This window comes from Ovis aries, chromosome 12, assembly GCF_016772045.2.
Source record: "Ovis aries strain OAR_USU_Benz2616 breed Rambouillet chromosome 12, ARS-UI_Ramb_v3.0, whole genome shotgun sequence".
In the NCBI taxonomy this organism is placed as follows: domain Eukaryota; kingdom Metazoa; phylum Chordata; class Mammalia; order Artiodactyla; family Bovidae; genus Ovis; species Ovis aries.
This window is the reverse complement of record NC_056065.1, coordinates 58,843,005-58,866,712: the sequence shown is the minus strand read 5'-3', so window position 1 is coordinate 58,866,712 and position 23,708 is coordinate 58,843,005. Positions and strand designations below refer to the sequence as shown.

Here is a 23,708-nt window from a genome sequence, read left to right as displayed (position 1 = left end):
AGGGACTCTCAAGAGTCTTCTCCAACACCACATTTCAAAAGCATCAAGTCTTCGGCGCTCAGCCTTCTTCACTGTCCAACTCTCAACATCCATACATGACCACTGGAAAAACCATAGCCTTGACTAGAGGGACCTTTGTTGACAAAGTATTGTCTCTGCTTTTGAATATGCTGTCTAGGTTGGTCATAACTTTTCTTCCAAGGAGTAAGCGTCTTTTAATTTCATGGCTGCAGTCACCATCTGCAGTGATTTTGGATCCCCCCCAAAATAAAGTCTGACACTGTTTCCACAGTTTCCCCATCTATTTGCCATGAAGTGATGGGACCAGATGCCATGATCTTCATTTTCTGAATGTTGAGCTTTAAGCCAGCTTTTTCACTCTCCTCTTTCACTTTCAAGAGTTAATCTCCGGGAATCTAGTTCTATCTACTCTTTTTTTCCCCTCCACCCTCCCTACACGCCCCGCCGCGGGCTCCACCTCCGGGGGAGTCCCCGGGGGATCAGGGGGCTCCGGCTCCCGGTAGAAGCTGGCGGGTGGCGCGGTCCAGGCTGTTGCCGCCTGCCTGGGTCAGTTCGTGTCGCACGCCCCCGGGCCTGTCACCCGGCGCCCTTGCTCTCTTCCGGTCACCGGGGCGGGGCAGGCGGCGGCCGGCTCTTACTGCCGGGCTCGGACCTCTCCCCTCTGGAGACACTTGCTCTGGGCCATGGCGGCGGCGTGGGGACGGTGCGTGTCTCGGGCATGGCTCTGCAGGTGCGACCTGTCTCATCCCCAAACCCCTAAGGGCGGCCCCAGTTTCGGCCCCAGTAACCCGACCCTTGTTCCGCTTTGCAGAACGGCCTGGCAGGGCTGCGGCCGAAACTACCGCGCCGCGCTGTGCACCGAGTTGAAGCGGCCCCTGGTCATTGAGGAGGTGTCCCCTCGCCCTGTCCAGCCGCACGAGGTAGGTGACTGGCCGGGCCCCTGGACGCCCCCTTCCCCGCGGCCACCACCCACCACCCGCTGGCTCCCCTTCCGGACTGAGTTCCCGAGTGCTCAGCTAGGGGGCGCCCGTGAGACTGGAGCACAACTTTCTGCTAGGCTTCTAAATGGGCCCTTTCCAGGGTCACAAAAAGCCCAAAGTGCAAAGGGAAGATTGTTCCCCAAAATAGAAATGTAGAAGGCCCCAGAGCTGTTGCCTCAGAAACGGAGAATTCTGATTCGCACGCAACTTTGCATAACCGCCTGCAAGTTATTGATTTAACACAGATAAATGGACCCCATCCTTTGCTTCCCCTCCTTCAGTTGCAGCATCTAAATATCTGCCCTCCCTCCTCCCCTCAGCCAGCCCTGTATTTCCATGATAATGTGCCTTGTGCCCTGCTCTGGTGTACTGCAGTGATGTGGGGTGGGTGGGATTATGTTAGGGTTGTGGGCATCTACCCACATTTAGGGAGGTGGAAAATGTGGTAGTCACTTAGGCTTTGCCTCTCGATCACCCTGGTGACACTCATCTGGTGTGGAGAATGAGACTGACAAGGCGAAACAGGCAGTGAGTCTCAGGGTTGGAGACCACTGGGAGGGGAAGAAATGTGGCTGCAGTCCCAAAGTATCACTAATGCGAACTCTGGGACTAATTGCATAATTTGGGTGACTGTAGGCTAGCAGCTAGCCTGCTTCTTGGGATTCACATGCTGAAAGACATCCATGTTGAGTTAAGGTGGAGCGGCTTCAGGAATTTATGTGTGCTATGGAGAAGGCAATGGCACCCCACTCCAGTACTCTTGCCTGGAAAATCCCATGGATGGAGGAGCCTGGTGGGCTGCAGTCCACGGGGTCGCTAGGAGTCGGACATGACTGAGCGACTTCACATTCACTTTTCACTTTCATGCATTGGAGAAGGAAATGGCAACCCACTCCAGTGTTCTTGCCTGGAGAGTCCCAGGGATGGGGGAGCCTGGCGGGCCGCCGTCTATGGGGTCGCACAGTGTTGAACACGACTGAAGCGACTTAGCAGCAGCAGCATGCATGTCAGCACACAATGTTTGAGACAGTCATTGAGACAGCACACAAACAGCTTGAGAGCTGGGCTTCTTCGTTCTGTTATTTGCCCAGACTATTGTGTCAGGAATTAGCTCATGAGAGCTGGGACTATGTGAGTTTATCCATCATTAAATCTCCATAGTCTGGAACGGTGCCTGGCATGTGGCTGATGCTTAAAATATTGTTGAATGAATGCATTTTGTTCATAAAATATCTTCTTATCAATATGGTCACCTCTATATGAAAGGGGAAATGTAAACAGATAAATGAATGTCACCGATTCTGTCTCAGCCTTCATTTCCTCCCATGATTCCAAGCCCTTTTGAGTTGGGTTGGTATGTGACAGTAGTTCTTTAACTTCAGGCTGCATCAGATTTATCTTGTCAAAGCAGGTTGCTGGTCTCTAAAGTTTCTGAGTCAGTAGGTCAGGGGTTGAGAATCTGAACATCTAGTAAGTTGCCAGGTGACGCTGAACCTGGTAGTCTGGGGAGCACGCTATGAGAACCACTGCTTAACAAGGGCTACAGAAACTGATGCAGGGCTCCCTCTGCTCTATCTCTGTCATGAAAACACATAAGCTGGGGAGTCTAGTTCTCGCTTCTAGAATTCCTGATTCCCCAAACAGCTGATCATGTTACCCTCTGCTTAAAATCTTTTAATGGCTTCCATTGTTCCATCTATCCTTGGGTTGGGAAGATCCCGTGGAGAAGGAAATGGCAACCCACTCCAGTATTCTTGCCTGGAAAGTCCCAGGGACAGAGGAGCCTGGTGGGCTGCAGTCTGTGGGGCCGCAGAGTTGGACATGACTGAGCAACTAAGCATACACTGGGCCTTTGCACAGGCCATTGCTTTTGTCTGTGCCAGGCTCCCCTCCTCCCTTTTGAATAGTTAACTCCTCACAGTTCTTACTTCCCTCAAAGGTCAAATCTCCCCATTATGTGCTTTCATAGCACCGTATATTTCTATCTGACATTTTGTGTAGGAGTTGTAGTTTAGCCCATAAACTCTCCTAATTATCCGGTTAATGTCTGTCTTCTGTACTATACTCTTAGCTCCTTGTCCATTTTGTCCTGTGATTGTGCACCAGTACTTAGTTCAGTACCTAGCATATAGTGGACATTCAGTAAATATTACCGTATAACTGAATGAACTTTGTCTCCAAAGATGTGCACTGATCTGCCTTGTTGCTCTGTTTCCTTTGCAGGTCAGAGTTAATGTTCATTTCTGTGGGATTAACTTCGCTGATATTCTGGCCTGTCGTGGTCAGTATCAGGAGAGGCGTCAACTTCCCTTCACACCCGGTGAGTATGAAAGGGCCCAGTGATTGCTTCAAAAAGAGAAGATATAGAGACTTTTAAAAGACCTGCTTGATGGACATGTGCACACTGCTATATTTAAAATGGATAACCAACAAGGACCTACTTTATAGCATGTGGAGCTCTGCTCAATGTTATGTGGCAGCCTGGATGGGAGTGGGGTTTGGGGGAGAATGGGTACATCTGTGGGTATATCTAAGTTGCTCTGCTGTTCACCTGAAAGTATCACAACATTGTTAATCAGCTATACCACAAAACAAAAAGTTCAAAAAAATCATAATTGGTAAAAAAAAAAAAAGATCCATGTGCCTCATGAGTAGTACCATGGTGGTGTTTGCCTGCTGTCAGTGGTGATTCAGATATGTCGGCTGCGGTACTTCCCTGGTGGTCCAGGGGTTAAGACTCCATGCTTCCAATGCAGGTTTGATCCCTGGTTGGGAAACTAAGATCCCACATGCTATGTGGTGTGGCCTTCCCGCCCCCAAAAAAGACAGCTCAGCCTTACTGCTAATTAGAATCACTAGAGCTGTGAAGGAAGGTTCTATGACTGTCTTGTTCAACATTATCCTGCCTGCCTACCCTGGCCCCGTTAGTACTCTTGTATCTGGCTCATACTAAATGCTCAATAAATACTTGATTGAGTGATTGAAATACAGTTGACAAGCAATGTTATGTTAGTTTCAGGTGTACTAGGCAGTGATGTGACATTTGCATACATTATGAAATGACACCACAGTAAGTCTAGTAACCCTGTGTCCCATACAGAGTTATCACAATATTACTATTTTCCTTCGGCTCTATATTACATCTCTGTGGTTTTATTGTTTTCTAGAGACTTGTACCTCTTCATCTGCTTCGCTTACTTCATCCACCCCTCAATAAATACTTTGAAAAGGCATAAATGAACAAATAAAATTTGATGTATTATTATGCTCACCAGAATCCTGATCAGAATCATCAGTGGTCATAGTCATTCTCTTTCATTCCTTGACGGTTCCTCAATTTTACTTTTTCACGGAAGGATCATAAACATCTGGTTGCAGCTATGACTCTCAGTCCTCACAAATACATTCCCCAAGAAACCTGATACCAAAGGATCAGAAAGAAGATACAGAGTTTATCCATTTCTTAGTAGGCTGCTCTCTGACTTGCATTATACTCAATCTGATTACATTTAGATCCCGAGTCTGTGGACCAATGACTCATTTTTGTTGGTGAAATTTATTGAAAGAGATATAAGTATAGTTTGGTGTGTATCTATCTACTATATAAGTAATATACAGTTATATACCGTAAATATACAGTACATGTATGTTTTATACACCATAGACACCACTGAAGATACAGTGATTGCAAAACAGTTGCAGTGTTTTGGCCTTAGGGCATTTGGTTATGCCTCAACGGTTGGAACTGGTTCCCTCTGTTTGTATTTGCTGACATGCTGGTTAGGGGGGAAGATGTCTTACTCAATTGAGTTATTCTTCTGGCAGCTCAAGTGGGAAATGTATGATCATTCAACTCAGAAATTTTGGAGGTGGAGAAGGAAAGAGCAGACACCAGTTCATCCAACTAGACCAAGTGCTGTATGCATGAATATAGTTCGCGTCCTTGAGGGGCCTCATAGTCCAGAAGAGGATACCTGGGAATAGATAAATACCATATGATGAATATTATCATTGAGCGTGCTGGAGGAGCCCAAGGCCCCAGAGATCAGGGTCAAAAGTACTTGTATACTCATGGTTCTCTATTCTTTTGCCCATTCTTGAAATTTTCATTTGTGTCATGGTAAGAATAGGACTGCTATAGCTTTTCAAGTTGTGATCATGAAATCTTAATTCACTTTCCTGTGTGTTGGGTATAACACTCCTATTCTTCTTCCTGGATGGGGTAGGGGGCGGAACACAAACACTTTTGGCTCCAGAAAGCTCATAGGACAGCCTGTCGATCAGAGTTTTCTCATCTCTCTGGTGCTGGGCTTTACAGATAACCTGATCTTTAACATTTGTTTTAGGAATGGAGTTTTCTGGGATGGTATTGGAGACAGGCACAGATGTCAGCATGGTGAAAGAGGTAAATTAGTTGAATCTAGGGAACTGATGTGTGGATAACTATGAGAAATAGTTTGTAGTCAGAGGGTCTTGCTTTTCCTGGACTTTGCCAGCGGACACCAAAGGCAGAATGAGATGGAGCGGGGAGAAACGAATTCTGAATTGAGGGAAGGAAGCCTGGTCTGGCTTCGTTAAACTTTTTATTACTAATGAAAGGCAGCACCTGGGGTTTTAGTTACTGAAAGGATAGAGAGTTCTCAAGTTTCAGTATTTTGTGAGAGAAATGAATACTGGGATTCTAATTCATATCAGTTTTTTCCTTTCTCGGTTCAGTCATCGTCCAAAATGTGTTCAAATTGGCTTGGCCACCTGATGGGGGTTGTGTGAAAACAGCTGAATTATTTACTAAGCAGCAACACTGAATAGATAATTAAGGGAACCTGTGTCTTACTGGATCAGAAAGAACAATTTTCTTTCTTTTTTGGGTTAATTTGGGAAGGGGTTAAATGGCAAGAGCATACATTTGAACATACCCTTAATGGTATTTTCCCTTCAGGGAGATCGAGTCATTGGCCTGCCTGGCTTTGGTGGTATGGCTGAAGAATGCATCATTGACCACAAGGTAGCCCTGCTCCTCAATATTCATCCTTGGAGATTCTTTTTCTGCTGTCTTTCATTTTCACCTATCCCTCAGTCCTCCTTTTCCTTTCTTTTTTTTTTTTTTGTATTCTTTAGGTTATGTCTTGTTTCTCAGCCAAGCATTTCTTTCTTTCAAATGCTAAACCCTTTTTTTTTGTTGGTTTGCTTGTTTTGGTGTGACAACCATTGCATAGAGATTTGTTTGTGTGGAGTGGTTTAATGAAGAAGGGCATTTTGTTTTCTGAGGCCTGGAACAACCGACTAGCTGTACAACTGGACCATAGTTAGGTGGTTTTGGTAGAAAAACTGGTTTGAAGCCTTGATGTAATGAGCTTCTTCCCCGCGCCAAGCATGTGAAAGAATCCTCCTGGGAGGTAGCCGGCTGGTGTAGGGGTGTGGTTGTCCAGGATGTGAATGGTGCCCCCTAGTGGTGGCTAGTACACACCTTTTTTTTTTTTAAACTTCTTTATTTAAGGTAAAATTTTTGTACCATGTTATTCACTTATTATATTAATACCGCAGTGGCATGTGTTATATCCTCTGCAGATTGGTTCCTTCCTGATCCAGATGCCAGCTTTAGGATTTTTGAAAGCTGATGTGCCCACGTCTTCAAATTGACCATCACTTGCTTGGTCTTGACTTCCACTGGGCTTGGTTCCTGACATGTGTTGCCCTTTGCAAGTCAAGTCATAATATGTATTGAGCAGCCTGTATGAAGAGGTACAGTGCTTAATCTCTAAGTCACTGTTATCTCTTTTATAGAACCTGTGGCAGATTCCAGAAAAGGTGTCCCTCCGAGAAGCTGCCGCCCTGCCTGTGTCCTATGGCACTGCTATTTTCGCCCTGGAGCATCGGGCCTGTACCCAGCCTGGGTGAGGACTGTGTCGACGACAGAGGGATAGATGGCACCTCCTCTAACACCAGAAATGTCCACCAAGACCGTGGCCCTCTGTTCCCTTCCCTGACCTTGTGTACATTCTAAGGCCCTTTGATCATGCCCGACTCTTTGCGACCCTATGGGCTGTAGCCCGCCAGGCTTCTCTGTCCATGGGATCCGCCAGGCAAGAATACTGGAGTGGGTTGCCGTGCCTTCCTCTAGGGGATCTTCCCAACCCAGGGATCAAACCGGAGTCTCTTACATCACCTGCATTGGCAGGCAGGTTCTTTACCACTAGCACCATGTGGGAAGCCCTCCCTGACCCTTACCTCACGGCTATCTAAGGAAAAACCAAAGGAAGGGAGTGGCCCAAGATTGGAGCCTGGTGCCAGTGGGGATACCCTTTTGCCTGAGAGGGGACGGTAGACTGTGAACTTGGCCAATATGAATTTGGAGAAATCTTTCTCTCAAGTCTGACCCCTCTGGAGATCACTTCCTGGAAAACCTTACATTTTAGAGAGCTGGTTTATTTCAACTCCTTTCACTCAGGTTTTAATGGAAGCCTGTGGCATTTGTTTCTGTGAGGCTTGGCTGGGCATCACAGGTCACAAATGCTGTAGGCAGGTGGTGTGTTGGTAAAGAACCCACCTGCCTATGCAGTGGACACGGGTTTGATCTCTGGGTGGGGGAAGATCCCTTGGAGAAGGAAATGGCAGTCCACTCCAGTATTCTGAAAAGTCTCATGGACAGAGGAGCCTGGCAGTCTACAGTCCATGGGGTCGCAAAGAGTGAGACAGGGCTGAGCACTGAGTGACTGAGCCCAGCACACACATAGTGGTATTTGCCTCTTGAGGCTTGGCTGGGTATACTTAACAGGTATTTCAAGCTCAGAGGTGCTGAGTTTCTCACTTAACTGGGAGCGTTCCCACAGCTTCTTGCTCTTTTCTGAGAGCTCAGAATTGCTCCAGGGAGATGGGCTTAGAAGAACAGCGACTGTTAGGTGATCATCAGCTTCTAAAATTTGGCAGTGTCTAGTATGGGAGTGATTTTAGGACAGAATTTAAGAAGCAGAAATTGGAGTGGTAGCGCAAAGGAAGGCTACCACTGAAATGAGGGAGAGGCTACCTAGAGAGATTAAGGACCCTCACCTGGGAATTCTTCGGGACTGGACCAAATTAGGACTGATCTACATATATAACACGGCCCAAGAGGCTGGAGAGTGTTCATGTACGTGTACGTGTACACGAGGGGGTTAAACTAGATGAACTCTCAGTTCTCTTGTTTTAAAATGTCCCATCTTCAGAATGTTCATGAAATCATATTGCTGGGTGACTTTTGGTTTCTTGAGTAACACTCATCTTTCCCTGCACAGAGAAACTGTTTTAGTGACGGCAGCGGCTGGAGCCACAGGCCTCGCCGTGATAGATGTGGCGACAAACATTCTTCAGGCCAAGGTATTTGCAAGTTCGATTCTCCATTAAAGAATATCACACCTCCCGCTTTCAAACATGGAATATATTCCTTTATTTATAAAAAAAATCAGGTGCGAGGTACTGGGAACGTTAAGTAGCCTGGAGTAGGGTCTTGCCATCTATTTGCTTGCAGACTAGTGAGGGCACTGAGGAGTAAGTCTCTTGTGCTTCCAGTTATTAGACCTTGGTAAGATTCAACTCGCCTCACACCCTCTGCAGATTTTATTCCTTCTACCTGGAAAGCTCTAAACTGTCTCCCCTTGAACTTCAAATTTAAACTCAGATGCTGTTATTTTCAGGGGAGTATCCTGTGTCCCTCCCCTCCATGGGACTATTTCTATGTGGTCTCTGAGCGTCCTGTACTTCTCTTTCATAGTGTGGTTAGCCCTGTTGGATCAATGTCTCCTTCCCACTGGACTGTAATCCCCCTCAAGGCAGGACCAGTATCGGTTTGATCCATTATTATAATCGCAGCAGCTAGCATGGTGCTGAGACCATCGTAGGCATTCAGTAATTATTATTATTTTGTAAATTTATTTATTTATTTGGCTATGCTGGGTCTTCAGTCTTCATTTTATCCTGTAGGATCTTTAGTTGTGACATGCGTAACTCTTAGTTGTGGCTTGTGGGGTCTAGTCCCTTGACCAGGGATCAAACCTGGACCCCCTGCTTTGGGAGTGTGGGGTCTTAGCCACTGGACTACCAGAAAATTCCCTAAATAATTATTTCTTGAATGAATGAATAAATACATGAAAGAAAGACCCAATTCTCTATATGGGCTTTTCCTGGAGGCTGTGAGTGTCAGAGAAAAAGCATTTCTTGGAGAAGGTGGACATTTATGCTGACATTTACAGTTGACTAGCAGAAGAAGAGAAGGAAAGGGAAGGCCGTTTAAGTCATGGGAAGACAGAGACATAGGTACTAACATGATTCCTTCAGGGAATGGCAAAGAGCATCTGTGGAGCAAAGGATGTGGGGAATGGTGGGGGGTGACTCTAGAGAGGTGGGAGAGATAGGATCATGAAGCACTGAGGAATCTGAACATTTCTTGGAAACTGTCAGGTGCTACTGAAGATTTCACATAGGAATGACATGATTATCTTTGCGTTTTTGCAAAGTTCACTTTGGTAGCAATGGGGATGAGGGATGGGGCAAGGTCAGGGGGTCAGGTGTAGTGTGGAGGCAGTAGGGCAGATTCTTGGAACAAATGAGGCCAGAGGTTTTGATCCTTGAAACAGGGCACTGGAGGTGATGATCAGAAAGATACCAAAGTAGAAGAAAATAGAGAATTTGGTGACTGGAGAGCATCCTAATATAGTTGAAGGAACAAGGACTTTGAAGTTGGCCTGCTGTATTGTGCTTAGTTGCTCAGTCGTGTCTGACTCTGCGACCTCATGAACTGTAGCCTGCCAAGCTCCTCTGTTCCTGGGGATTCTCCAGGCAAGAAGACTGGAGTGGGTTGCCATGCCCTGCTCCAGGGGATCTTTGCAACCCAGGGATCCTGCATTGCAGGCAGATTCTTTACCATCTGAGCCACCAGGGAAGCCCTGGAGTTAGCCTGACCTAGGTGCAAATTCTCGCTCTGTCTCTAGCTTAATAGCTTCAGTCACCTCATTTGTACAATAGTGCTTTTCTCATAGTATGGTTGTGGGAATATTGAGATCGCATGTGTCATGTACCAGTCTGAGGCATAGTGTGTTGGGGAGGATCCTTTAAAAAGGGATCCTGGTATTATCAGACATGGAGTGGGAAGGCACAGCCTAGATGCACTTAGAGATTTGCCATTTGCTGAGACTGAGATCCTAGGAGGAAGTGGTGAGCTCAGTTTTGGATGTGCTGAGTGTGAGCTTCCTCTGGTGCCTAGAGGCACAAAGATACTGTCCCGGTTTGGTGATAATTGGACTGATCTGGAATTTCTCCAGGTGGCAGCTCTCTTTTCTCACATTGACTCTCTTTTGGGAAGGACATGTGAGTTCTGAAACTAGCCTCAGATACCAGGAGGCTCCTCATGGGATATTAACACATTCACACTCAAAATAAGGGCTTATATCACCTCTCTTAAGGGGGAGACCAAAATTAGTCTCATTGTTTAGAAACACTGACTATTTAACATTTCTGGGAAGACAAGACTGTACTGTTTGTTTTAAATAGATACAAGAAATTAAGTAGAGAGAAAAATTTGCTTGAATTCCAATATTTAATCCCAGGAGACGTGGATTCGATCTCTGGGTCAGGAAGATCCCCTGGAGGAGGAAATGGCAACCCACTCCAGTATTCTTGCCTGGAAAATCCCATGGACAGATGAGCTTGGTGGGCTACAGTCCATGGGGTTGCAAAACAGTCAGACTCGACTTAGTGATTGAGCACACACACATGTATTTTCTTTAGCAGGAATAATGGTTTTAAGCAAAAGCAAACAAACGAATAATGTCATTATGTCACTGCTCAGAACATGTCATTTTGATAACACCTTCCATTCACAGCGTCTCAGGTTGCTTTCACATTGCCTGCACAGCAATTATCTTACCCTTGGTCCTCGCAGAACCCATGGGAGATGGGGAATGGAAGTGTTTGTTATCCCTATTTCACAGATAAAGAAAGTGAGGCACCTGGAAAGAAAATTATTCACAGCACGCCTCTCTGGGACTTACAAGGAATCCTGGAGTTGGAGTCGGGTGCCCAACCCTAGTCTGGTGTGTGCCCACTGTAGCACTCTGTATGGGTTTTGCTGGGCAGTGCAGCCATTTGAGGGTTCCATTGGGGAGCATTTGAGGGTAACTTTTAGCTTCAAATAGTTATGGGTGAGTCTGGACTTTTTTAAGGGCACAGATGTTCTTGGGTGTTTGAATGCACATTCTGAATGTCACCTTGAAGCCGAAGTGCTTGGGGTGGTGGGGGCTGCCCAGTGAACAGGCACCTCTAGGCAATGCTTCAGTGTCTGAAGCTTTTCTGAAGACTTCCAAACCTCAGACCTCCTCACAGTATGGCCCACAACCATCTATGTCTTCTTTGGCAGGCCGTAGGCATGGCTTTCTCCCAGCTCGAAGGACTGGGCTTCGGTATCAGTAGCACTGGATTTGAATAGTTGTTCTACTGTCTGTTATGTGAATAATCCTTGCTTAACTACTTAACCTCTCTGGGTCAATGTCTCCATCTTCAGAATGCGACTAACTGTAAGTCCCCCATAATGTTCTTATGAGGTTTAAATAGAATAAATAATTGCTTATGTTTAACAATAGATTCAATTTATCTAACACTTTGTTTCCCAAGTGCTTATTCCTTTTAATTTTAAAAATATATCTCAGTTTATGGATGAGGGTAACTGAAACTTAGAGAAGTTGGCAGGCAATACAGACAGATGTTAAAAGCATAACCTCTAGAGATGAATTACCTGAGTTTGGATCCCAGTTCTGCCTCCCATGAGCTGTGTGACCTTGGGCAAGATACTCGACTTCTTTGGCCTGTCTCTTCATCTTCAAAATGGGGATGATAATAGTGTGTATATTATTGGGCTATTAAAGTGAAATGAGCTATTAATATATGTAAGGCATTTAGAATAGTGTCTGGCACAGAGTAAGCACTATGTAAATGTTAGATCTTACTAAGTAATTTGCCTTAAGTAACACAGCTAGTTAGTAACAGAGTCAGGATTTGAACTCAGGTCTGCCCGACTTTAAGCTCTTTCCACTGAATCATGTTTTACCCCCTGAGAAGCCTTCTTGATCTTCTAGCTCTAGGCTAGGTGCCTCTAGCTTGCAGTTCGGAGCCCTCTGTGCTGCCCCCATCATACTGCTGGGTCATGCTTTCTTGGCTCTGAGCTTGGTATTTAGGTTGTATCCTTACTACTTGACTCACAGTGGGTACTCAGTAAATGATGGGCTTCCCCTGGTGGCTCAGATGGTAAAGAATCCACCTGCAATGTGGGAGACCTGGGTTTGATCCCTGGGTTGGGAAGATCCTCTGGAGGAGGCATGGCGGCCCACTCCAGTATCCTTGCCTGGAGAATTCCCATGGACAGAAGAGCCTGGTGGGCTACAGCCCATGGCATTGCAGAGAGTCAGACATGACTGAGCAACTAAGCACAGCAATAGTGGTTTTAATTTTCATTTGGAGAAACGTTTTGTCTCCTGAATTATTTCTTAGCTAGACCCACTGAGCTTCCAAGGTTCCTGGAAATGTGGACCCGGTTGTCAGTGGGGCATGGAGAGGCCAGTGCATTGATGCTGTGTGATGGGCCTGTGTGTTGGATTGAGGCTGGTGCTAAGACAGAGGTCACATTGGTTTCCTTGATCAGCACCCTTTGTTTGGAGGCTGGGTGGGTCGGGTGAGCCCCTCTTGCTACGTATGCTGGACCATCTGAAGTGTTGTGTTCTTCATGTAGGTAATAGCTGCAGCTGGAAGTGATGAAAAGTGTCAGCTGGCGATGCAGAGGGGGGCACAGTCCAGTGTGAACTACAGTCGGGGCAGCCTTAAGGAGGCCGTGGGGAAGCTGGTCGGCGCTGGTGGGGTGAACGTGGTCATTGACATGGTGGGAGGAGACGTCTTCCTGGAGGCTCTCCGCAGGTAGGTGAAGTGGTCCTCCTGGGTGGGCTAGACCGGGGGCTCTGCTGAAACCTTGTCAGACCTCTGGCTTCCTTCTGGCCTTGCTGCTTTCTTGTTTTTGCTGCTCACTTTTCCTGTAGGTACTGGCATCAACGGGAACAGCTGAGTGGGTGGGTGAAAAGGAATAGAAGCAGAGGGAAAATCAGGAAATGCTTAAATATAGCAAAAACAAAATAGCCAACTGGAAAATATCCAAAAAGAAAAAGAAAAAACCGCAGACTCTCTAGTTGGCAATATCAAATGCTTTAGAAATTATACATGTGTTATATTCAGCTCTGCCTGTACCCACTAGCTACTTTATATACATGGTATGGGTAATTCTTTTTTTTTTTTAATTAAACTTTTTATTTTGCACTGGAGTATAGCTGATTAGCAATGTGATAGTTTCAGGTGGATGGCAAAGGAACTCAGCCATATATATACATGTATTCATTCTCCCCCAAACTCTCCTCTGTGGGTAATTCTTGAGGAGATCATTGTTTGGATGTTAGAATTACTGGGGAGGCAGACCCCCAGTTCACTATGCACCAAGGGAGAGTCTCTTTTGATCTTACTGGTTTCCGAAGCTACCACCAGTGTAGATGTCTTCTTGACTTGTTTTATTTTTTAAAAAAAATCACTGGAGATTTCATGGGACTGTGGAATCTATACTAATTCTCATTCTGTTTCAACCAGGAAGGCTGCAGTGCTCTGATAGTATTAGCTTCATTTCTCATGTCATCCTGGCAAGCATAGTTTTGTGCTTCATCTTAGTTTAAGGAGAAGAAGCAGAGAGAGCAGCTTGCCCACAGAAGGGATCCCTGTGGTCCCCTTACAAGACTGGTTAGTTCCTCTGCTCCTTACTGTCTTTCTTGCTTATGGCTTATTTTTATCTTTTCCTACTGAGAAATCCAAACTGGTGCAGAATGGTTCCCCCCTGCTAGTTTGCAAGGTCAGGAAGAATTCCCAACTGGGGATTTAATGCATGTTGCCTTTTTTTGTTGTTGTTAATGGTGGTAAAATACAGGTAACCTAGTATTTAACATTTTAACTGTTTTAAGTGTACAGTTAAACTTGTTCACCATCTCCAATATTGTGTAACCATCTCCAATACAAACTCTGTACCCATTAAACAACTGCCTGCCAACTCCCATAAGCTCTATTCTATTTTCTGCCTTTCTTAATTACTGTCCATTGCTTTTTCTTCCCTCATTCTGTTTTTTATTGTGGTAAAAAGCATATAACCAAAAGCTTGCTGTATTAACTGCTGTAAAATGTAGAGTTCAGTGGTATTAAATATATCTACATTGTGAAACAGGTCTTCATGATTTTCTTCTTGCAAACCTAAAATTCTGTACCCATTAAATAACTCTCTTCTCCCCTTCTCCCCAGCCCTTAGTAATCACTATTCTACTCTGTTTCTATGAATTTGACTATTTTAGATACCCCAAATAAGCAGAATAATACAATGTTCATCTTTCTGTAAGTGGCTTGTTTCACTTACCGTAATGACCTTAAGGCTCATCCGTGTCTTAACATGGGACAGAATGTCCTTCCTTTTTAAGGCTATATAATACTCTACTGTTTGTATATAACGCCTTCTGTTTACCAATCCATCAGTGGATGGACATTTGGATTGTTTCCACCTCTTGGCTTTTATAGATAGTGCTACTGTGAACTTGGCTCTTCAAATACCTCTTCAAGACTCTGCTTTCAGTTCTTTTGGATATAGACTCAGAAGTGAGATTGCTGGGTTATATGGTAGTTCTAATTTTAGTTTTTGAGGAACCTCCATGCTGTTTTCCATAACATTTGCACCATTTTACATTCTCACCAATGTTCCCTGAGGGGTCCATTTCTCTAGATCCTTGCTAACATTTATTTTCTATTTTATTTTTAATAGTAGCCATCCTGGTGGCTGTGAATGTGCATTGTCTTTTATAATCTTTGTTTTTTCCTCCTTTTCCCCTCAGCCTGGCATATGAGGGCAGGATCGTGGTGGTAGGTTTCACTGGAGGAACCATTGCTTCTGTACCAGCCAATCTTCTGCTGCTGAAGAATGTTACTGCCATGGGGCTCTACTGGAGCAGATACCGGCACCAGAACTTTCCCATCTTCTCCAGAAGCCTATCCTCAGCACTCCAGTACTGCCAAGAAGGGCACATCCAGCCATACATTGGAGAGGTTTTTAAACTGGAAGAGGTGAGATGCTCTTGGGTTCAGTCGTTCAGCCATGTTTGACTTTGCGACCCCCTTGGACTGTAGCCCACCAGGCTCTTCTGTCCATGAAATTTTCCAGGCAAGAATACTGGTATAGGGTGCCATTTCCTCCTCCAGGGGATCTTCCTGATGCAGCAGTTGAACCCACATCTCTTGTGTCTCCTGCATTGGCAGGCGATTCTTTACCATTGCGCCACCTGGGAAACCCCGGAGACACTCTTAAGGGGTATGATATAGCTAGTCAGTCAGTTCAGTTGCTCAGTCATGTCCGACTGTTTGCAACTCCATGGACTGCAGCACGCCAGGCTTCCCTGTCCATCACCGACTCGCAGAGCTTGCTCAAACGTATGTCCATCAAGTCGGTGTTACCATCCAGCCATCTCATCCTCTGTCGTCTCCTTCTCCTCCTTTTTCCCAGTAATATAGCTAAGGCCAGGAAATAATGTGTCAAACTATGGAATGATTTCTTTCTGCATGTGTGTGTGCTAAATCACTTCAGTTGTGTCCGACTCTTTGCAACCCTATGGACTGTAGCCCACCGGGCTCCTCTGTCCATGGGATTCTCCAGGCAAGAATACTGCAGTGGGTTGCTGTGCCCTCCTCCAGGGGGTGGATATTCCCAACTGAGGGATTGAACCCCGGTCTTCTGCATTGCAGGCAGATTCTTTACCACCTGAGCCACTTGGGAAGCCCCAATTTCTCTCTAGATACTATAAATCTTCCTTATATGGAATTAAAGGGTGAAAACAATGGGGTCTCACAGGCTGCAGGGTCATAGGATTTCTCTCTGTCTTGTAGGTTGTATAGTTATATACTCAGGCTTAGTAAGTCAGAGGAAACTGAAACTGTGAAGGCCATGAAGAAGCTGGATTTTGAGGGCTCTTGTCTACACTGGTGTCTTAAACAGAGGGTTGTGATAGTACTTTAGAAAATGATTTACTGGTGTTGATATGAACTCTGAACTGCACAGCATACAAGTTTAAAAAGGAAGCCCTTCATTTGACCTTTGGTTTTAGAATACAGACTCTTTTAAAGTACAACCAGATGATCTAAGCTGGAGTTCTGTGAACAGAACAGCAAATCATGCTCGGTATCATATGACTATAATTCATCCATTAGTCACTGTAGTTAATTTTGTTGGCTATTCAGGCCCTTTTTTTCACTCCTTTACAGTCCCATTAATGTGGCTTAAACGTCCTCCAAAGTGTAATTATGTGCATGCATATGCAATGTAGTTGCAAATGCAAATCTGTTAGCCATTCCCTGTGAAGGGTGTTTTTTTTTTTTTTTTGGACAGTGCTGCATGACTTGTGGAACGTTAGCTCCCCAGCCAGGGGTCAAGCCTGGGCCCTGACAGTGAAAGTGCTGAGCTACTGGACTACCAGGGGGTTCATGGAGTTGGTTTTTTTTTTTTTTTTAATATGTTTTACTCTTCAAAAGACTGTTTTGGTAACTCTAGTCAGCCACTGGTGGAGGCGATGTTTTCTTCATATGCAGATTAGTGGAGCCCAAGGTGCCAGGTTTCATTCTCTCCAGCCTTCCATTTTTATGTTTTTCCTATGATGAGATGAGACACATTCTTCTTAAACATGATTTACTTTCTTCCTCATCTTTTTGGTATGTTAGTCAAGAAGGTAATGTTCAGTGGTAAAAAGAGAACCTTATTGGCCATCAGAAAACTGAGTAGATTCTGTTTCCAGCTTTGTCCCCATCTATTTGCAATTTCTTGGAAGTCCCCTCACCTTTCTGATCTTCACTTTCCACATCTGTAAAGTTGAGGAGTAGGTATTCCCTTGTGGTCCAGTGGTTAGGATTCGGTGCTTTCCCTGCTGGGGCCCAGGTTCAGTCCCTGGTGGGGGAACTAAGATCCCATGAGCCACATGTCATGGCCAAAAAAATGCTGAGGCTTGCAGTTTATTCTTCCGAACCACATTCTGAATGAGAGTGAGCTGCTTGGCTCTGCGGCTCCATCTCTGCTGGGACCTCAGCGAAGTGAAGTGAAAGTGAAAGTCGCTCAGTCGTGTCCAGCTCTTTGCGACCCCATACAGTCCATGGAGTTCTCCAGGCCAGAATACTGGAGTGGGTAGCCTTTCCCTTCTCAAGGGGATCTTCCCAACCCAGGGATCAAATTCTCCTGTATTGCACGCAGATTCTTTATCCACTGAGCTATCAGGGAAGCCCTGAGACCTCAGTACTGCACGTTTTATTTCTTGTGTTCATGCTTTTCTTTTCGGAAAAGGTTTTGTGGCTTAAAAACATGAAAACCATCAGTTTAGGGAATTTCTGCGTCCCTTTCCTCTTTTATTATGTGACTCGTAAACTGAGGTTTGCTTTACCTGAGGCTCATATACACCTGCTGATAGAGGATAAGAACAGTTAGGCAGTAGCCAAGTGGAAACATGTGCTAGTTTGAGCTGTTTCTTCTCTGCTTTGACGTGTTCTAGGTACTGCTCAGGCATAAAAGAAAGCTAGAGGTAATTATTCTTTTAATTACCCACATTGAAGTTCTCTCTTCTCTTAAACACAGATTACCTAATTATTAACAGTTCTCAGCTTCCATTTGCCTACCTCTGCAATGAGGACTCTGCACGTAGGATTTTTCTAGATCTTCCCACTCTGCTGACTTTTCTGTTATTAACTGTTGTCTGAGGCCATGTTCCCTAACACATTTCAAGCATCTCATTCACACTCTGTCCATTTACTATTCCGTCCCTTTCTTCTTCTTTCAGTATGCAAGCTATTTAGAATAATAGTAATAATGGCAGCTCACAGACAGTAGGTGTTTATTATGGGTCAAGAACTGTGCTAAGCGCTTTACAGGCATTTTGTAATCAATCTTCACAACAAACCTTTGAAATATGAACAATCTTTTATCACATGTTACAGATGAAGAAATCAAAACTTGTAAATGGTAAGAAACCTGTCCAATGACATGTAGTAATGACAGACCTGGAATCTAGTTCAGGTATGTCTCTGACTCTGGAATCAGAGCTCCTTAAGGTAAGGTCAGACTCTGTCCTTAAACAAATCAGAAAATTTCTTCTTAGAAACCGTTTCCTAGAGCATGAAGTTGATCCATCTGTCATGGAGACATCTATGCGAACAAATTTATTGTTAAAGTGACCAGGAGTCGTGAATTTTTAAAATGAAGATTAAATGAAATTATAATTAATTTCACTAAACTTTATTTATTTATTTTTTTTCATTTTTTTTCTTTTTTTTTTTTTCACTAAACTTTAAAGCCTGGGTAATAATATTTTTTTCATGTAAATCAGTTAACATATTGGACACATTTGTCAGAACCTGCTTGGGCTTGGAAAATGACCGTTGTACTTGTATTTCTATAATACCAGAGATATCAGTGCTTCCCAACTTATATTTTCTCCTGAATATGTAGAATATTGGTTTGACCTTGATAGTTGATATTAATTTGTTCCTGACCAGAGTTCTTGTACTCCTTAATCAATAGAAGTTGATAAGAGGCCAGAGGAAGAAATCAGGCAAGGCTTCGCAGAGACAGCAAAAAAAAAAAAAAGGAGTAGTTTCCCTTGCTCACTCCCTGAAGTGGGGCAAACTGGTTCCTCAAATGGGGTGAGGGTAGGGTCAGCCTGGAGAGGGGCTTAGTGGTCTGCCCACCCCCTTGGTGGTACTGTTTGCAAAGATCATGCCACAGCCCCCTGCTTTTGCCCCTAACACCTCAGAAGTGGCAGGTAGGTTTTTTGTCTTTCTGTATCATGTTGTTCATAATTTGCCCCAACTGCACACGTGTGCAGTTATTTTAGCTTTTAAAAGAATATTTGCCTGCTCTGTGTCTTAGTTGTGTCACGCAGGATCTTCAGTCTTTGTTGCGGCATGCAGGTTCTTTAGTTACAGCATGTGAACTCTTACTGTGATATGCAAATTCTTAGTCGAAGCATGCAGGATCTTTAAGTTGCAGTATGTGAGATCTAGTTCCTTGACCAGGAATTGAACCTGAACCCCCTGCACTGGGAGCATGGAGTCTTAACCACCAGAGCACCAGGGAAGCTCCCCTGTAGTTATTTTTAGTCCCTTCCAGTTTCTTTGTGTTCTGTTGCTCGAGGGGACAATTGTCCAGGTGTAAGCACCACAGCAAAGGGTCCCAGCTTCTAGTCTGTTTCAACATGATCACATATTTTGTATCATAGCCTTTTTAGTAGGCGTGAGGTATGAACTTCTGTAACCCTGTGTACTTCTCCTTTATCTACTTGTAATTACTGGTTCCATGTTTGTCGTAGTTTCCCATAGTCTATAAACTCCATGGAGGCAGGGACCATGTGCTGCCGCACCTGTGTGTCTCCGGATTCTGCCAGGTACACAGTTATCTGTCAGGTGAATGATTGAGAGTAAGGGGCTCTAGGATCAGACCACCAGAACTCACACCCTGGCGCTTCAACTTTACTGGCTGTGTGACTTACATCTTTGTGATTTAGTTCCCTCATCTGTTGGGAGGGCAGTTACATACCCAATTGTTGTTGCAGGAAGGGGGCCCCTTCCAGGGCCCGAAAGTGGGCTGTTGCCTAACACTCAGAAACTAATTGTCTGAGGAGATACAGGTGCTGACAAAACAAGAGACTTGATTGGGAAAGGGTGCTTAGATGGAGAGCAGGAGGATAAGGGAACCCAGAAGAGCTGCTCTGCCATGTGACTTGCAGTCTTGGGTTTTTTGGTGATGGGCTTCATTTCCTGGTTACCTGGGGCCAATCATTCTGACTCAGGGTCCTTCCTGGTGATGCACACATTGCTCAGCCACGATGGATGTCAGGGAGGAGGATTCTGGGAGGTCGTAGGACACGTGGAGTCTCCTTTTGACCTTTCCCGGACTCTTCCGGTGGGTGGTGGCTTGTTAGTTCCGAATTCCTTACCAGGACTTCCTGTTGTAAAATAACTCACACAAATGGTTACCACATCTGGCACCACCTGGCCAGGGTGGGTGGTTGCAGTCAGTTTCCCCTGACACAGTCTTCCAGAGTTGACAATTAAAGAAGATAACACACATAGAAGCACATAGCAAACATGTTTAAAGGAAAATGAGTAGTCATTATGAAATAACAGAGTTGAGCTTTTTCAGTCCCTGAACTGTAACATTTTGCATTGACACTTTGTGCGTGATAAGTCGCTTCAGTTGCGTCGGACTCTTTGTGACCCTGTGGACTGTAGGACTCCAGCCCCTCTGGTCCATGGGATTCTCCAGGCAAGAACACTGCCATGCTCTTCTCCAGGGGACCTTCCCAACCCAGGGATCAAACCAGCATCTCTTATTTGTCTCCTGCACTGGCAGGCAGGTTCTTTACCACTAGCACCACCTGGGAAGCCTGTTGACACTTTAGAGGACAGGATTAGAGACACAGTCTCCAGGTTTTGAATTTTTAGTTTTCTGAACTGTTATGTCTGTACCATGATGGGTGGATCAAGAATTAGCACTGTGATCTGCTCAGAGGGTGGCATTATTTGGACGTGCTGGGTTTCTTTTCTGTAGGGAGCCGCCCACACACATCTCAGTGTGACGCAATACTTACACCTCACAGAGCTGAACTTGTTGTGTGAAGGCTGGGTGACATCACCCCATGAACAGGTTTAATGGGTAGAAACTGAGGTTTCCTCAGTGTATCTGTGGAATATTCTAAAGAGTTAAATTACTCTGTTTTGATAGAATGTGTATTATTTTAGTCCATTGATCTAGACCCAGTTTATGGGCCCCTCACATCAGCCAGCCCACCTGCCCTAGGCCTTGGCCACTTACCACACTTCTCTTGTCCCCGCAACGATGCAGCCCAGGGCCTACCCCTAGGGTCCGTCTCCTGACGCTGTTGACTGTTTCATACTTTCCCTAAGTATAGGGCTGATCTTAGGCAAGGTCACTGCTTTGTTCATCAGGGAGCTGCTGAAGCTCTAGCTTCTCCAGAAACTGGATGCGGGGCTCTGGGTAACACTGTCCAGAAGTGTGGGGGAACTCCTCTGCAACTGGACAAGCTGGGACAAGTGAGACTGGAGATAAATCGCTTGCCTTTCCTCTTTTTCTATGTGCCTTGGGTCCTATACTGCCTCTCCGGAGAGGCCCCATGTGGACAACAACCAGCTGCATCTGTCCCTGAAGCTGTGAGCACTTCAGGATTGGTAACACTCATCTTGTGTTTCCTCTTCCTCCTTCCTTGATTCACCCCAGTTTCCCTCATCCTTCCCCGCTAGCACTGCAGTGTAGCATTAGAACATATGTTTTGATCAGGCTGTATTTTCTAGGGAACCCAGGCTGACACTTAGTATTGAAAATTTATTTATTTTTGTGTTTAATAATATATGGCTTGACTTTTTTTTTTTAAAGTCAGGTTTATTGAGGTATAGTTGCATATTCAAAATCCAAAATTGAGTATTCAAAATTCTCCAAGTCAGGCTTCAACAGTATGTGAACCATGAACTTCCAGATGTTCAAGCTGGTTTTAGAAAAGGCAGAGCAACCAGAGATCAAATTGCCAACATCTGTTGGATCATCGAAAAAGCAAGAGAGTTCCATAAAAACATCTACTTCTGCTTTATTGACTACGCCAAAGCCTTTGACTATGTAGATCACAACAAACTGAAAATTCTGAAAGAGATAGGAATACCAGACCACCTTAACTGCTGCCTGAGAAATCTGTATGCAGGTCAAGAAGCAACAGTTAGAACCATACATGGAACAATGGACTGATTCCAAATTGGGAAAGAAGCACGTCAAGGCTGTATATTGTCACCTTGCTTATTTAACTTACATGCAGAGTATATCATGCGAAATAACGGGCTGGATGAAGCACAAGGTGGAATCAAGATTGCCGGGAGAAATATCAGTAACCTCAGATAGCAGATGATATCACCCTCATGGCAGAAAGTGAAAACTAAACAGTCTCTTGATGAAAGAGGAGAGTGAAAAAGCTAGCTTAAAACTCAACATTCAAAAAATTAAGATCATGGCATCTGGTCCCATCACTTCATGGCGAGTAGATGGGGAAACAATGGTAACAATCAGAGATTTTACTTTTCTGGGCTCCAAAATAACTGCAGATGGTGACTGCAGCCATGAAATTAAAAGATGCTTGCTCCTTGGAAGAAAAGCTATGACCAACCTAGACAGCATATTAAAAATCAGAGACATTACTTTGCCAACAAAGGTCCATCTCATCAAAGCTATGGTTTTTCCGGTAGTCATGTATAGATGTGAGAGTTGGACTCTAAAGAAAGCTGAGTGCTGAAGAATTGATGCTTTTGAACTGTGGTGCTGGAGAAGACTCTTGAGAGTCCCTTGGACTGCAAGGAGATCCAACCAGTCCATCTTAAAGGAAATCAGTCCTAAATATTCATTGGAAGGACTGATGCTGAAGCTGAAGCTCCAATACTTTGGTCACCTGATGCAAAGAACTGACTCATTTGAAAAGACCCTGATGCTGGAAAAGATTGAAGGTGGGAGAAGAAGGGGATGACAGAGGATGAGATGGTTGGATGGCATCACCGACTAGATGGACATGAGTTTGAGCAAGCTCTGGGAGTTGGTGATGGACAGGGAAGTCTGGTATGCTGGGGTCTCAAAGAGTCGGACATGACTGAGTGACCGAACTGAATTGCGTATAGTAGTGAAAGTCGTTCAGTCACGTTTGACTCTTTTTGATCCCATGGACTGTACAGTCCATGGAATTCTCCAGGCCAGAATACTGGAGTGGGGATCTTCCTTCTGCAGGGGATCTTCCCAACCCAGGGATCGAACCCAGGTTTCCCTCATTGCAGGCGGGTTCTTTTACCGGCTGAGCCACCAGGGAAGCATATAGTAAAACTTGTTCTAACTTTGACAAACATACATAGTCGTGTAAGCACCACCCTGCAGTCAAAATGCAGATCATGTCCGTCACTCCAAAAAGTTCCCTTGTGCTCCTTTGTCATCAGTGCCCTCCTCCTATCCCTGCATCACCTAGAAACCATTGATCTGCCTTCTCTCCCTATAGTTTTGTCTTTTGCAGAAGTTTGCATTAATGGAATCATATACTACAACAGCCTTTTGAGTTTGGTGTCTTCAGCTTTGCAAAATGAGGTTCATCCATGTTTTTGCCTAAGTCAGTAGTTTTTTCTTTCACCAGATAGTAGATGTTTGATTATTTTCAATTTTTGGTGATTATGAATAAGTTTTTAAAAAATAAATATTCATGTATATTGTTTGCATACAAAGGTCCATCTAGTCAAAGCTATGGTTTTTCCAGTAGTTATGAATGGATGCGAGAGTTGGATTGTAAAGAAAGCTGAGTGCTGAAGAATTGATGCTTTTGAACTGTGGTGTTGGAGAAGACTCTTGAGAGTCCCTTGGATAGCAAGGAGATCCACCCAGTCCATCCTAAAGGAAATCGGTCCTGAATATTCATTGGAAGGACTGATGCTGAAGCTGAAGCTCTAATACTTTGGTCACTTGATACAAAGAACTGACTCATTTGAAAAGACCCTGGTGCTGGGAAAGATTGAAGGTGGAGGAGAAGGGGACGACAGAGGATGAGAAGGTTGGAT

General features: G+C 44.7%; 1 protein-coding gene across 2 annotated transcripts in view; it reads left to right on the top strand.

Annotated features, from left to right (window-relative positions):
* Positions 1 to 684: 684 nt before the first annotated feature.
* The window catches only part of LOC101118372 (quinone oxidoreductase-like protein 2), a 30,970-nt gene continuing 7,946 nt past the window's right edge, over positions 685 to 23,708 (top strand). The window contains exons 1-9 of one of the 2 annotated variants that reach the window (XM_027975899.3): positions 685 to 724; positions 833 to 941; positions 3,225 to 3,321; positions 5,348 to 5,406; positions 5,941 to 6,006; positions 6,786 to 6,895; positions 8,273 to 8,354; positions 12,754 to 12,935; positions 14,927 to 15,155. In XM_027975899.3, the coding sequence (XP_027831700.1) occupies positions 705 to 724; positions 833 to 941; positions 3,225 to 3,321; positions 5,348 to 5,406; positions 5,941 to 6,006; positions 6,786 to 6,895; positions 8,273 to 8,354; positions 12,754 to 12,935; positions 14,927 to 15,155 (954 nt within the window). In that variant the 5' untranslated portion in view covers positions 685 to 704. Of the gene's footprint in view, positions 752 to 832; positions 942 to 3,224; positions 3,322 to 5,347; positions 5,407 to 5,940; positions 6,007 to 6,785; positions 6,896 to 8,272; positions 8,355 to 12,753; positions 12,936 to 14,926; positions 15,156 to 23,708 lie in introns of both variants that reach the window. The other variant, XM_027975900.3, reaches the window with a different exon arrangement.